General features: G+C 46.0%; 1 protein-coding gene across 4 annotated transcripts in view; it reads right to left on the bottom strand.

The window, feature by feature from the left end:
* Window positions 1–16442, bottom strand: part of NTRK3 (neurotrophic receptor tyrosine kinase 3) — a 1282719-nt gene that overhangs the window by 1263604 nt on the left and 2673 nt on the right. For 3 of the 4 annotated variants that reach the window (XM_030189707.1, XM_030189709.1, XM_030189710.1), the window contains exon 2: window positions 5303–5836. In XM_030189707.1, the coding sequence (XP_030045567.1) occupies window positions 5303–5550 (248 nt within the window). In that variant the 5' untranslated portion in view covers window positions 5551–5836. Of the gene's footprint in view, window positions 1–5302; window positions 5837–6930; window positions 7108–16442 lie in introns of those variants that run through there. The other variant, XM_030189708.1, reaches the window with a different exon arrangement.

Raw genomic sequence — 16442 nt, 5'->3', positions numbered from 1 at the left:
AATGGTACCTACATTACTGGAAAATAGACTAAAAATAGTGCATGGCATAAATGCACAGGAGGCAAGTCTCTTTCAATTGACGAGAAGCTCTGGAACGAGGGGGCATTGGATGAAGGTGAAAGGGGACAGACTCAGAAGTAACCCGAGGAAATACTTCTTCACGAAATGGGTGGTGAATTGGTGGAACAGCCTCCCGGTGGAAGTGGTGGAAATGAAAACAGCATCTGAATTCAAGAGAGCTTGGAGAAAGAACATAGGATCTCTGAGGGAGTGATAGGGAGAGTAGATGGCATGGATGGGCAGCCTGGCTCGGCCACATGGTCTTTATCTGCCTACATTTTTCTCCGTTTCTATATCATGACAAGACCATAGTAACATAGTAGATGACGGCAGAAAAAGACCTGCATGGTCCACCCAGTCTGCCCAACAAGATAAACTCACATGTGCCATTTTTTGTGTATACCTTACCTTAATTTGTACCTGTCTTTTTCAGGGCACAGACCATATAAGTCTGCCCAGCACTAGCCCCGCCTCCCAACCACCAGCCCCTTGATTTGTATCTGTCTTTTTCAGGGCACAGACTGTATAAGTCTGCCCAGCACTATCCCCTCCTCCCAACCACCAGCCCCGCCTCCCACCACCAGCTCTGGCACAGACCGTATAAGTCTGCCCAGCACTATCCCCGCCTCCCAACCACCAGCCCCTTGATTTGTATCTGTCTTTTTCAGGGCACAGACTGTATAAGTCTGCCCAGCACTATCCCCGCCTCCCAACCACCAGCCCTGCCTCCCGATCTTGACTAAGCTCCTGAGGATCCATTCCTTCTGCACAGGATTCCTTTATGCTTATCCCATGCATGTTTGAATTCCGTTACCGTTTTCATTTCCACCAATGCATTACATGTGAATTAAATGCTGACTCCCTTTCAAGGGTCCTAGTCCTAGAACAGGCTGAAGCCCATACAGCCCAAAAGTTGATTGAACCCATATTGCCCATCCTAAACAGTGAGTAATGAGCGAAACGGTGCACAAGTACGATTGGGAGTCTCTCAAAAACCGTCCTGAAGCTGTCTTGCACCAGTCCTTTTGAGAGATATCTATGGACTGTGCTGCAAATTATGCCCCATTATGTTTCCCAGCCTTACTGAATCTACATCCCTGACCTTGGATCCGTGTTGTACAGTGTGTGTTACAAACATCATCTTTCCATGCACATGTAGACAATAAACAGGAAGCATGGATGTTTCAGCGCTTCATAAAGAAAGATAAGAAAAAACAGACATTAGAACAGTAATTAACTGAGACTTCTCTTCAATTCAATTCATAAATAAGCATCATTAACACTTAATTAGTTGCACAGGCTTTGATTATGAATGTTGCATCAATTGAGCTACTATCAGCAAAATATAATTTAATATATGAATATACAGAGCCGATAAGCACATACAACCGTCCCATGTTCATTCTTTTGGAAAACCAATGTCCAGACGGGCATGAGAATGGAATGGAACACAAAGCAACTTTTAGCAAATCTACATACATACAAACCAGTGCATTTTTTCTAGTGAAAAAGGTGCCAGTACTCAAATGCCAGGCCACCCCTTCAGGGGTGGGGTGATCACTGAGGGACCCACCCCACAATAGCCAGGCCTCCTGCAACCAGTCACAGAATCTATGACAAGGCAGAATTGGTGTGCAGAGCCTGAGCTCGTTCATTGGGGACCATGGGTCAATTTTGGCAGACAATGGAAAAGGTGTTGGTACTCAGTACCCCCAAGTACCCCCTCAAAAAAAGCCCTGATACAAACATACATATATCTAGACACAACAGTGAAATATGTAACATAGTAGATGACGGCAGAAAAAGACCTGCAAGGTCCATCTAGTCTGCCCAACAATTTAAACTCATATGTGCTACTTTATGTGTATACCTGACCTTGATTTGTTTCTGCCATTTTCAGGGCACAGACCGTAGACGTCTGCCCAGAACAAGGCCCAACTCCCAACCACCAGCCCCGCCTCCCCCCACCGGCTCTGCCACCCAATCTCCGCTAAGCTTCTGAAGATCCATTCCTTCCGAACAGGATTCCTTTATGTTTATCCCATGCATTTTTGCATTCCGTTACCGTTTTCATCTCCACCACCTCCCGCGGGAGGACATTCCAAGAATCCACCACTCTCTATGTGAAAAAATACTTCCTGACATTTTTCTTGAGTCTGCCCCCCTTCAATCTCATTTCATGTCCTCTCATTTTACCGCCTTCCCATCTCCGGAAAAGGTTCGTTAATCACTGTTTTACTGAAATAACCCAACGAATGCAGGGGGTATCTGGGAGCTTCTAAAATGGTCTTACAAATGCTCTTAATTTCTAGTTCAAATTAAACTGTACAATGCTTATGTATTTTCTGACCAAGGGAAAAATGCAGTTCAAGAGATGCCTTTATTCTGAGCATTCGGTAATAACCTTTTCTTGGGATTTACCCCTCTTTGCTATGGATGGGGAAAGAGACACAAGAACCATAACACATTTCAAGAGCTGACTATCAATCCTATGTGATGTTGGCAGTGAAATGACCATCTGTGTCGCTTCATTCCCATCAGGCACCATCTAAACTGTACCCAGCATTAATGATGTAGTTTCGTAAGTGTTCAGTTGTGTCGGAAGTACTTCAGTACTCCTACCACTTAACGGGTCAAACAAATGAATACAAACAAGAGATGATGGGGAATCTTTGCTTCCCAAAGAAAACACGCTGGTGAAACTCTGTGCTTCTCACGCATGCAAAAGATCCTGCCCTCTGCCAGTTATCGTGGCACTGTGCTGTTCAGCCATTATTATTCAACAACATGCCACCCAAGAACAGGGCCGCCGAGAGGGGGGGCAGGGGGGACAAAATTCCCCAGGCCCAGCACCGCAGTCCCCAGTCTCACCCGCCCGCCCTCGGCTCCGTCGACCATCCGCCACCGGGCCGGGCCCCCTGCATTCAAATCACAGCGTCTCACCTCCGTGTGAAGCGCAGCAGCAGATCGCCTCCATTTGGGCCTTCCGTCCCTGTGGGGCGGGAAGGCCCGAAGGGAGACTATCTGCCGCTGCTGTGCTTTCACACGGAGGTGAGGCGCTGTGATTTGAATGCAGGGGGCCCGGCCCGGTGGCGGACAGAGGGGGGCTGTCGACGGGACCGGGGGGGTGGGCGGGTGGAGACTGGGGACTGCGGCGCAGCGGGGGTGGGGTGGGGTGGGGCCCCGGGGGCGGCCTTGCCCCGGGCCTGCACAGTCTCTCGGCGGCCCTGCCCAAGAACGTTTACTCAATAAACAACTGATTCCAAGCGCTGAAACCTTCTGAATTCTCAATTTTAAAAGCACACACATACATAGCTTCTTTTATGGTTGTGGGTGTTGCCTTTGTCCTAACCTTTCTCTCAGAACTGGGGGAATCTCTGATTCCACGGCACGCCCCTGCCTTGAGGATGTAAAGAGTTAGTTGCTTGTGTGGGCTACAGCAGATGATACGAATGCTAAAGCACGGTGCCGTACTGGAAACACCAAAGAGAGAGAGAGATGAGGTCAAGAACCAAAGCTTGAAAGCCTTTCCTTCCACAGCTCCAGTACAGAGTGCATGGAATATCGCCTGGTACCGGGGGCCTCTGGCAATCTCACAACCTGTAGCAAAAATGAGCACAAAATATGCTTCAAACAGAAAATCCTTTATCCACTCTTCCTTTGGAAACTGGACTGGAATTGGGGTAAAGATTGGTCCCTAGAACTTTAATATAATTGGCATGTACTTAGATTTGGTATTTACTAGAGATGCATTTTGGAACATTTGATGTTCTCAAAGCTAAAATGTTTTATTGAAATATTCATCTAAATGTGCGTCGTTCACCTCACTGGACTATCAGTTCCTGCCTGTTTCTCATTCTAAGGATACAAAAATGACATTCTGCACTTTTCTCTCAAATTCCTTTACCGTCCGTTTATATACAAATCCAGCACTGGCCAGGTGCTACACCCTTCCCTCAGTACCACCTGTCAGATGCATGGTGTCCTCAGCATTGTATCGAGGAGGTTAAATGTCAAACATAGTTCTAAGTACAGCCTGCCCATGATTGTTCCATTCCAATTGTATGTGAAGGGAAGAAATATTATGCTGTTAAAAAAAATGAGCAACAGATTTATATACATTAAAAAAGGGAGGCATTTTAATTTTGAAGGGATTTGCTAGAAAGAGATCACACTCTGAACATTGAGCAGTTTCTTTTATGGGACCAGATCTGAAAAAAGAAAATAATAATCTCTAGACGACCGTTCATGGCACCAAAAACCTGTTAACGGTGACATAGCTCTCTATTGGTTTTGCAATCTTTATCCTATGAAGGCAAGACATGAGTTCATTTAAAGTGGTATTTCAATTATTCTTTGGAGCTTTGCAGCCAATTTCAGTGTGACAAAACACTCGCTGCCTCTGGAAAGGGATTATCCAAAGCTGCAGCACGTCCTGTCTGTCTTGGACTGTTTCTCAAGTGCGATAAAGAATTAACCCTTCGAGGAATGGAACCGATTGCCCACAGGGGCAAACATCCCGGTGGCCTTACATTCAACAAGCACATGAAGAATATGGAACGAGAGATCATAATTCTAGGCAAAAGCTAGTGTATATATACAAAAAAAATAATATATATTTTTAAGTCTCTAATGTATATGAGGAGTCCATGCATGGAAGAAAAATATTATGACATATATACATCTTTCTCAATGTAAGGGATAGAAACTCAAAATTTATCTTAAGCCCCTCGTTACAGGTAAAGCAACATCTCCTGTGTCCCTATTTTTCCAATTACGAAGTGCTTTCATTTGATGATAAGAGATACATGTCAGTTACATAATCAACATAGTCCGTTTCATTACATGGATGTGGGCAGAAATGCTATGATCCTGAAATAACCAGATTATCTGAAATTTCTTCAGCTATCTGTCACTTTGCATCCTCTATATAGACTAAATCACATTCAGACATGGTCTTCTGATGCTAGTAGCACATTCGAACCACTGACATATTCAGTATTTTTCCATAGGCACAAAATAGGCAAACGGGGGTTTTAACCCAAAATGCACCATGAAAAATGAAGAGCATTAAGTCCAGTAAAGCCAAGACAAATGAGTTTCACCTGAAAATTAACTGCAGCTGAACCCCTCCCTCCCCCCCCCCCCACCTCCTTGTGTTTTTCCAACTTAGCTTAACAATGTAGCCTTATTTCTGAAGGGGTGGAAGCAGCCGAAAAGGGCAGGGAGTGGGACTACTTACATTGAAGTGATGTTCCTGGAGAGGTCGGTGATGTTCATCCCGCTGTTGCCATTGCTGCCCCCAGACTCCTGCCCTTCCAAGAGGGGGAAAATGTTGCCATCATCCGGCTTTTTGCAACTGATCTCGGTCTCGCTACACACACAGTTAGGAGGGCAAGCCAACACCGAACCCAGATAGTCCAGCCAAACGCTCCACAGCAAGAAAATCCTCCAGAAACGGCACTTTGTCGGGCAAAGGGACACATCCATCTCCGACAGTTGCTTTTCAACCCAAGGAAAGGTGGGGGAGGGGGGGATAAAGGGGAAGGAAATCAAGACCGGGGGGGGGGGAGGTAGGGGGACGCCTCCCCTGTGTGACTGGATCAACAATCAGATGCAAAATCCTCCAGGAGCCCAACTCATCTTGCAAAACGGTTCAGGAACCCAGTTCTCCCAGTTCTCTGAAGACGTGCATTGCGAATCTGCTGCCCCTGAGTGGCGTTGATTCCAGGTTGTGGTGGGTTTTTTTTTCCCCCCCAGGACGTCTGAGAGACTTCTGAAAATTGCAACAGAAGATAGGGAAGAAAATAAAAAAATAATTAAAAAAAAACCGGGTGCTAAAGTCACCAAGTCCCACCTACTGGGCAGAATTAAAATTGACACATCTGCAAAAAAAAAAAAAAAAAAAAAGGTAGAAAAATCAGGAAAGAGAGGACAAGATGCACACAAGATCAGAGATCAAACAGCACATTGTATAAGCTGGTCTGTACGCTATGAAAATGCTCCAGACATTGCATCTACCCACTGCTCAGCGTTCTCCTCCGGAAAGGCTAAGGGGGGAGTTTGCAGCGCCTCAGTAAAGAGAATCTTTAAAAAATAAATCCCCCCCGTCTGGGGACTGAAACTCTGCACTGATGAGAGAAGAAAGAAGCAAAGCTATATTCAGGGAAGTAAAAGTTAAAGATGCGCTTAGAATTAGCAGAAAAATCAAAGCCCCCCCCCCCCCCCCCCCCAACAGCACCACCGGTTTTGCAGAAATCCACGACGCATCGAGAAATGGTTTCCAGCAGCCAGGGAAATAAAAAGTCAAAAGCAGATAATAGATCTAAGCTCACGATAGTTATTTATTTCCCTAAGCGATCATTAAAAAAAAAAGAGAGAGAGACATTTACGATAAAAACGCAGTAGGCTTTTGACAAACTAGTGCAAAAAAAGCAGCGATGAAAAAAGCAGCTGATTTTTAAGAACATTAATAAAGTGAAGCTGCAACCAGAAGAGGTCTGTTTTTAAATTCCCTCTACAGCAAATTCTGCAGTCAGACCTCAAGCAACCCCCCCCCCCCCCTCCCCAGCAAATCTTAGGGGGGAAAAAAAAGGAAAACCTTTTTTTTTTTTGGGATTAGAGCGATGGGCAGCTAAAGAAACAGCCTCGTAAGGAGCCCGTTGTGATGGGCAAATTAAGATGCATGGAGCATTTTTGGCAAGCTCAGAATCCAAAGTGATCACAGCTATGCTTCAGTTCGCTCTGCCCTTTATCATCGCTTCCTTAGATGCCTTTGCTATTACTCTGCTGCTCTCCCTCCCCCCCCAACCACCACCACCCCCAAAAAGCCAGCCAAGAACGGACACACAAGGATAAACGGAGAGGAACCTGCAAAGGAGGTGGGGGACAGGTGTACACAGCCGTCCAAAAAAAACCTGCACGCTTCTGTATCCGGAGAAGAGCCGCTGTCTCCCGTCCAAAGGAGGAAAAAAAAAAATAATCAAAAAACAACAACAAAAATACAAAAAAAAAACCCAAATCCGAGCGCCTCAGCTGTTTACTGAGAGCGAGAGAATCAAAGCAGTGTGATCCCGAAGAGGAGGGAGAGAGAGACGGGGGCGACAGGGAGGGAGGAGGCAAGGCGGGCGGGCACACACGCACACACACACCACACCGCCCGCCGCTGATTTCTGGATGCTGAGAGGCAGCAGGAAAGGAGACGAGACTCACCCTCCTTCCACACAGTCCCTGAAACTTCGAGCTTCCCCCCGCTCCGCGCACACTTGTTGGTGATGCCCATGGAAACAGAACAGGGAAAAATGCACCGCACGCAAACCAATGAGAAAAGCCTGGGGGGATCTCAAGAAAGCTGGCCACATTCGAAACCTAAGTTGATGTTTTCTGACGGCTTGAGCTAGACTTTGGTGGGGTGGGGGGGAGGAGGGGGGTTATGTTTCTCACCACCTACATGAACGCTTAGATTGGACAAGGATTCAGGATTGCCGATTGCTCCGGACTGGATCGCATTTAAAAGAAACACGGTACTGTTGCCCATCAAAGAAGACTATTATCATCCTTGCGGCAGGTGTTTCTAAATTTGATGTCATCATAGCTTGATTTATTTCCCCCCCCCCCCCCCCCCCTCTGATCTCGAACCTATATAATAAAGAGGTTCATTTTCGAAATAGAAGAACGTCTAAAAAGTGGCTTAAAGCAACATTTGGATGTTTTTCTCCCCCTGTGGTCACTCTCTCCCTCCCTCCCCCCCCCCTCCCCAAGGCTGTGAAAGAAAAAGCACATACTAGCCGCTGTGACAGCGTCAGATGTTATGGCCAGGCCTATCAGAGCAGCAAGCAGGTCCCTGGAGTAGCCTAGTGGTCAGTGCGATGCAGGGGCGTATCTGGACTTCGCCGGTAGGGGGGTCCAGAGCCGAGGTGAGGGGGCACATTTTAGCCCCCCCCCCGGCGCCGCCGCCCCCCCCACCGCCATTGCCGCCACCGCCAGAACCACCTCCGTGGCCCGCCCGACGACTGTCTCAACCGCCGCCGACCCTCCACCCGCTGTCGCCTACCTTTGCTGGCGGGGGACCCCAACCCCCACCAGCCGAAGCCATCTTCCTTCGTTGTTTGATTCTTCTTTCTGAGACTGACTCTGAAGTCCTGCAGGTACACAACGTGCAGGACGTCAGAGTCAGACTCAGAAAGAAGAATCAAACAACGAAGGAAAATGGCTTCGGCTGAAGGGGGTTGGGGTCCCCCGCCAGCAAAGGTAGGCGGCGGCAGGTTGGCGGCGGGAGGGGGGGTTGCGAGGGCCGTCGGTAGGGGGCCCCATTACAGATACGCCCCTGGTGCGATGCACTATGGCGAAAGGGACCCAGACCCATAATCCAACTGATACACTTGTGGTGGAAAGTGTGAGCCCTCCAAAATTAATCTAAAACCTACTGCACTCGCATATAGGTGACACCTCCAGCCATAAGGAATATTCTAGCAGTGTATAGTTGGGTACAGTAGGTTTTTGATTGGTTTTGAAGGGCTCACTATACAATATAAGTGAACAATGGTGAGATGTGTGTCTGGGATTTTTTAATGTGAAGTCTACTGCAGTGCCCCCTAGGGTGCCCCACTGCTCTGCTGGGATGTCTGTGTGGCCAGTCTACTAAGAATACTGGCTCCTCCTACATCCCAGTTTGCAAAAATATCTAGCAAGTGGCCATTTTCGGGGGAAAAAGAAGATAGACATTTTGCTTTTCGAAAATGGCTATATTTGCAATTCGGATTCAGGACGTTTTGAGGAACAACATCTAAAGTCGGACTTAGATGTCGTATCGAAAATGAACCCTCCACGTTGCACTATAGTGTTAATCCATGGTAATGCACAGTGGACAAGATTCAGTCAAAGGCGCTCACAATTCAGTGCCAATAAAATCTGCACTGAGTGCTATTCTATAAAAGGCGAGTTACATAGTAACATAGTAAGTGACAGCAGAAAAAGACCTGTACAGTCCATCCAGTCTGCCCAACAAGATAAACTCATATGTGCTACTTTATATGTATACCTGACCTTGATTTGTATGTGCCATTTTCAGGGCACAGACCGTAGAAATCTGCCCAGCACTAGCCCCGCCTCCTATAGTAACATGTATAGTTACTACTACTACTACTACTTATCACTTCTATAGCGCTACAAGGCATACGCAGCGCTGTACACCATACATGAAAAGACAGTCCCTGCTCAAAGAGCTCACAATCTAAAAATGGAATGTTGCTAGTGGAATAGCAACATTCCATGTAGAATCTCCAATAGTAGCAACATTCCATGTAGAATCTCAAGTAATAGCAACATTCCATAATCTCAAATAGTAACAACATCCCACGTTCCACTAGGCTACTCCTCCAGTAGCAACATTCCATGTAGAAGCCTGCCCTTGCAGATCAGCAATGCGGCCGCACAGGCTTCTGTTTCTGTGAGTCTGACGTCCTGCACATACGTGCAGGACGTCAGACTCACAGAAACAGAAGCCTGCGCGGCCGCGTTGCTGATCTGCAAGGGCAGGCTTCTACATTACTACTACTACTACTTATCACTTCTATAGCGCTACAAGGCATACGCAGCGCTGTACACCATACATGAAAAGACAGTCCCTGCTCAAAGAGCTCACAATCTAAATAGGAGAAACAGACAGAACAACTAAGAGGTAAGGGAATTAAAGAGGTGGGGATAAAAGGGAACAGGGCAAATGAGTAGAGGTTGGAGTCAAAAGCAGCGTTAAAGAGGTGGGCTTTTAGCCTGGATTTGAAAACGGCCAAAGACGGGGCTAGACGTAAAGGCTCGGGAATGCTATTCCAGGCGTGAGGTGCAGCGAGATAAAAGGAACTGAGTCTGGAATTAGCAGTAGAGGAGAAGGGGGACAGACAAGAGAGATTTTGTTGGCATCATTTATAGAATAGCCCTTAGAAATGAGTTCCCTGCCAACTGAAACCTGGTATATAAGCTAGGCGCAGATCCCGCAAACTCTATAACACTACTATTACTACTACTATTTAGCATTTCTATAGCGCTACAAGGCGTACGCAGCGCTGCACAAACATAGAAGAATGACAGTCCCTGCTCAAAGAGCTTACAATCTAATAGACAAAAAAAAAATAAAGTAAGCAAATCAAATCAATTAATGTGAACGGGAAGGAAGAGAGGAGGGTAGGTGGAGGCGAGTGGTTATGAGTCAAAAGCAATGTTAAAGAGGTGGGCTTTCAGTCTAGATTTAAAGGTGGCCAAGGATGGGGCAAGACGTAAGGGCTCAGGAAGTTTATTCCAGGCATAGGGTGCAGCGAGACAGAAGGCGCAAAGTCTGGAGTTGGCAGTAGTGGAGAAGGGAACAGATAAGAAGGATTTATCCATGGAGCAGAGTGCACGGGAAGGGGTGTATCTTTAATGAATGCTCCTGACTCGCCTATGCCCCTCCCATGGCCACACCCCCTTTTCAGTTGTATGCTAAAAGATTTGCGCATAGAACAGCATGCAACAAAATGTGCTTGCAAATCCAAAGTGTTGCCAATTAACACTAATAATTGACTATTAACACCCAATGATTGGCACTGATGGGCTCATTAGCCAATTTAGTTACACGTGCGTCTCAGAATAGCACGCAGTTTTGCCGGCCATTTATAGAATCCAGGGAGTATGTGTCACAGACGCTGTTGAGTTGTGATTCATATGGTTCATTGGCCTTTAATAACATGGCAGTCACACACTATACAACATCAGGGGGGTCAGCAAGCAAATATGGATTACCACTTTCTTTTTTAGCAGAATCATAGATCTTCCAGAATGGCAATGTATACTACAAATGTAATCCTGTACCTACATTTCCTTTTTTAGCTTCAGCCACACGAGTTTGCAAATTATAAATTAATAGTCCGAAAATTAAAATGCAAATCCAAACGCAATTTATGATGGTAACGGAGTTCACACAGGTCCATGCTGTAAAGGCGTACGCTCACAGGAAACATACACAAGGAAAGGCTCTGACATGCCAAATATAGGTAGTAGGCCTGATGCTTAGGCGGGTCAGCCGCTTAAACAGTCGGCGGGCGAACACGGCAGGAAATGAGTCCGTTGGGAGGGGAACACGCAGGTAGGAGTAGGCAAGTTAAACATAGTGACAAGGGATAGGTAGTTGTAGAAGGCAGAAGGGAAGGGGTGGATGCAGGTAATAGGAGGGGAGGTCTGGGAGGCGGGAAAAGGGGTGGCCACCGAAGGCAGTGAAAGGGTCGTTGCAAGCAGTGGTGTAGCTATGGGGGCCACAGGGGCCTGGGCCCCCCAAATTGGCTCTGGGGCCCCTGGTTTGGCTGGTGGGGGTCTCTGGCCCCCAACCCCCACCAGATGAAGTGTTTATCTGTCCCACGCTCGTCTCGCAATTGCTTCCTCTCATGTTTCTAGTCACACTGTGCATGCTCTCGTTTTAATTAAACTGAGAATGCGTTAAAACGAGCGTGCAGTGCACGGCACGCTGAAAACAGGAGAGGAAGCAAGTGCGAGACCAGCGTGGGACAGATAAAAGCTTCAGCTGGTGGGGGTTGGGGCCCCCCACCAGCAAAGGTACCTTGTGACAGGGGGGGTCAGAAGCGGCGGAAGAGGGGCGGTGGCTGGGGGAGGCGGTCTAAAATGCCCCCCCACACACACACACTTTGAGCCCCTCTCCTGCTGAGGTCTGGCTACGCCCCTGGTTGCAAGAGTGCAAGAGTGCAATCGCCATCTTGCCCTGCTGCTCCAGCAGTTCAGCGGTAGAGCTGTGTGACCCAGAAGGCTCGACACCCTGCCCAAAATGCTCTAGATAGAAGATCTGTCCATGTATTGTATTGCTAGATATTTGTTAACTGCATGCATGTATATATTTGCACAATACTGTAAATGTAAGTAATAGAATGCTGCGGCCATAATTAATCCCACTCTTCTTCTCAGACAAGGTGTCATGGGTGGGGATACTGGATGTCGTGGAGGGATGACAGGAGAGTGCCAAGGTGCCGCCCGCCCTGTTCAAGGTTTAGTACCGTAATGGTAAGAAATGAGTGGATCTGGTGCTGCCAAGAAACCTTTACACCTGTCTGTGGGCTGCCAGTTAAAATATTTATTGTAAATCACAGCACAGTAGATATGTGAACTTTTCAGTTCATTTTTAGGTCTTTTACCTTTTTTTTCTCAGTTTTCAGTTATTTATTTATTTATTTAGATTTTGCTCACACCTTTTTCAGTACTAGCTCAAGGTGAGTTACATTCAGGTACTCTGGATATTTCTCTGTCCCAGTTAGTTTTACATGTTCACTATGATAATATTTGAACTCGTGCTGAAACTTTTCACCTAGCACAAATCAACTTAACAGATGTCAGTTTATAGATTAGTACACGTGCGACTAATTCTGTACACCCGAAGGAGCTTGTTTACCGAAGTGCAGTCAATTTTTGCATTTACCATATTTTAACTACACAAATGGATGCACAAGCGCAAAGCTGTACAGTGAAGGGATGTGCATTTGTGTGAAACGATATGGGCTCAATTCCCATGTTATTTTGTGGTCCCTTGTACTATACCTCGCTAATACCCGGATTCTATAGATGGCGCCTAAAAAATCCACACAGAACCAAGTGTACTCTATAATATTTAGGCTTTGTCGATGCCATAGTTCCTAAATCTATCCCGTGCCCATTTACGCCAATAAAAGCCTGGTGTAAATCTGCAAATTTTAGAACACCCGCAAAATACCCATAAATATGCCCATAAACATGCACCTTTAAGCTACGTGCATTTATTTTGAACTGCCCGCTTTGCAATTTAGGCGCAGTTCTTTATAGAATACGCTTAGCGATTTCTGCACATAAATTGTGATAATTGCCAAATAGTGCACGTTATTGCTTGTTTAGTGCTGTTAAAAATGCTGGTTACCTTGTGGAATCTAGGCGCCATAAATAGAATCTGACCCTAAGCATTTAACACAGTCCACCACGTTAGCACACAACCATTTTAAGGGGCTTTGCAGTAACTAAGCAATTGCCAAGAGGTAAAGTGTGTGTTGAGTGCTTTTATTGTGAGGGGGGGGGGGGGGGGTGGCATGGGCAGAGAGTGGACTTGGATGGTGTTTGCTAGTTAATGCTCTGCACTTACCAAGTGGGAAAGGGAAATGGGACTTGATATACCACCTTTCTGAGTTTTTTTGCAACTACATTCAAAGCGGTTTACATATATTCAGGTACTTATTTTGTACCAGGGGCAATGGAGGGTTAAGTGACTTGCCCAGGGTCACAAGGAGCTGCAGTGGGAATTGAACTCAGTTCTCCAGGATCAAAGTCCACTGCACTAACCACTAGGCTACTCCTCCACTAGCAACATTCCATCTAGAAGCCTGCCCTTGCAGATCAGCAGTGTGGCCGCGCAGGCTTCTGTTTCTGTGAGTCTGACGTCCTGTACGTGCAGGACGTCAGACTCACAGAAACAGAAGCCTGTGCAGGCTTCTACATGGAATGTTGCTAGTGGAATAGCAACATTCCATGTAGAATTCAAATAGTAGCAACAGAACCTCAACATTCCATGTAGAATCTCAAATAGTAGCAACATTCTAGAATCTTGTTAATGGGACTTGATATACCACCTTTCTGAGGTTTTTTGCAACTACATTCAAAGCGGTTTACATATATTCAGGTACTTATTTTGTACCAGGGGCAATGGAGGGTTAAGTGACTTGCCCAGAGTCACAAAGAGCTGCAGCTGCAGTTGCAGTGGGAATTGAACTCAGTTCCCCAGGATCAAAGTCCACTGCACTAGCCACTAGGCTACTCCTCCACTAGCAACATTCCATGTAGAAACCTGCCCTTGCAGATCAGCAATGCGGCCGCGCAGGCTTCTGTTTCTGTGAGTCTGACGTCCTGCAGTGGGAATCGAACCCAGTTCCCCACGATCAAAGTCTGCTGCACTAACCACTAAGCTACTCCTCCACTCCTTGGGATTCTGGAATCTTTCTATTCTTTGGGGTTCTACATAGAATGTTGCTACTCTTTGAGATTGTGTATGGAATCTTGGAAATGGGACTTCATATACCGGCTTCCTGAGGTTTTTGCAACTACATTCAAAGCGGTTTTTATATATTCAGGTACTTATTTTGTACCAGGGGCAATGGAGGGTTAGGTGACTTGCCCAGAGTCACAAGGAGCTGCAGTGGGAATTGAACTCGGTTCCCCAGGATCAAAGTCTACTGCACTAACCACTAGACTACTCCAATGACTATTTTTTTTCTTTTTTTTTTTTTGATTGGGATTTATTAACACCTTTATGAATAGATTCACCCAAGGCGGTGTACAGCAGTGCTGTTCATTATCCTATAAATGGCATCTACTCAGAGTATAGAATAGCGCTTAGCCCTAATTTGGGAGGGGAGGCATTTGCAGAATTTATCCCTAAGTTCCTCTGCTGGAAGTGCTTCTGATTACTGAACTCTTAATAGGCAGTTTTATGCAGAACCTGCAAAGACCATGGTGGGCACACTGGTAAAATCCTGCATTAAGCCACAGTAACTGCACATTTTATTACGGCTTAGTAAAAGGGCCCCCTTGTGTCATTTTCTGCCCAAAACAACCAGCAAAAAACCCCAATTTTTTTAAAACGTATTGTTAGCAATACAGCAGCCAGACTCATTTTAAGGAAGCCATGACACGAAGGGGCCAGCCCTCAGCTAACAGCACCTGCATACCCCTCAAACACGATCATCCTACCTCTTAAGAACACACTGAAGGAAGCGAGGAATTATCTGACCCATTATGGATGGGCTTGAATGTAAATTTTAAGGGGCTTCGATGTTAGCGTCAGAACTTTTAGCACAAGAAGAGTGCTGGGCAGACTTCTACAGACCGTGCCCTGAGAATGGCAAAGAAAAATCAAACTTGGGTATACGTATAAAGTATCGCGTATCATGTAAAATAAGTTTATCTTGTTGGGAGACTGGATGGACCATATAGGTCTTTATCTGCCGTCATTTACTATGTTACAATGTTACTCTTTGGGGTTGTTTATTTTCTCTGAATCTGCCTTTGCTAATCAAGCAGCGGAAGCAGTGGCCCGTCTCATCTCTCTCTGGGCAAAGTTACATATGCCCTCCAAATATCTAGCTTTCCCAACCTTGAATCTGCTCATGACAGGCTTACACCGTCAGGCAGTATGGACTCTTGTAATTAGAAAGGAACCCAGTATGTAGTAGATATAATAAGATAGTTTATTACAATCTTACCAATGGTAATACAGGTAGGTTAAGCATTCACATAATGGAACCGCATATCATGGCACGTCCTCTCTCTCTAGCCTTCGGGAGTCTCCCTTCTCTGTTCGTCTTCTTCTCTCATCTCCTTCTTCTTCTCATCTCATCTCAACTAATACTCCTCAAACTGCTGCTTATATACAATTTTGGCCCTATTCATTTCAATGGACCCCAGCTGTCTCAACAGGGCTCCTAGTCCTTATCAGTTGATCAGAATGACTTCATATGTTCCCAAACCTTCCTCTAGCCCCCCCCTTTGGATGTTCTCACCCGGGGTGCAGCTGACCCAGTACTATCTCTACATAACCATAGCAACTCTTGCTCATGACGTCTTGCAGGTGCCAATCTCAGGATTGTTTATAGAGTAGATTGCCCCCACCCTTGCCAGTTCAGCACTTGCCACAGTGAAATGTAACTGTGTCAAAGGTGATCTCTGATTTTTACAAGCTAGCTCTCTTTTGTATCAGAGATGATTCTGATTTTAAGAAGCCTAGCTCTTATTATGAGCCATTGGCCTGTATTTTACTGAGAGCAAGGGCTAGCATAACTCTTCAGGGTTCTACATGGAATGTTGCTACTAATTGGGATTCCAGAATCTTGTAACTCTTTAGGATTCCAGAATCTTCAGAACTTAGTACAAGAACAGTGCTGGGCAGACTTCTACAGTCCGTGCCCTGAGAATGGCAAAGACAAATCAAACTCGGGTATACATATAAAGTATCCCGTATCATGTAAAATAAGTTTATCTTGTTGGGAGACTGGATGGACCATATAGGTCTTTATCTGCTGTCATTTTCTACGTTACTATGACCCTTCATTTCCCCAGATGTCACAAGCTCCTCTACAAATCCGTTCACTCAGCGAATTTCCCATACTAAAGCACCAAACTATGGAATGCCCTTCCGAAGACAAAAAGATCCATAACACCCTATACTAACTTGCGGAAACATCTTAAGATCTACCTTTTCAAAAAGTTCCTACCCAAAGGCAACAGAAATGAAGTACCCTCACCATACAACACACAACCTCATCCCCCCCCCCCCCCCCACACACACACACACACACACACAAACTAAGTTCAAGACTTCAACATAACCAAAC

The sequence above is a fragment of the Microcaecilia unicolor genome, chromosome 1 (genome assembly GCF_901765095.1).
Source record: "Microcaecilia unicolor chromosome 1, aMicUni1.1, whole genome shotgun sequence".
In the NCBI taxonomy this organism is placed as follows: Eukaryota; Metazoa; Chordata; class Amphibia; order Gymnophiona; family Siphonopidae; genus Microcaecilia; species Microcaecilia unicolor.
Note: the sequence above shows the minus strand (reverse complement) of the source record. Positions and strands in the feature narration are given on the sequence as shown.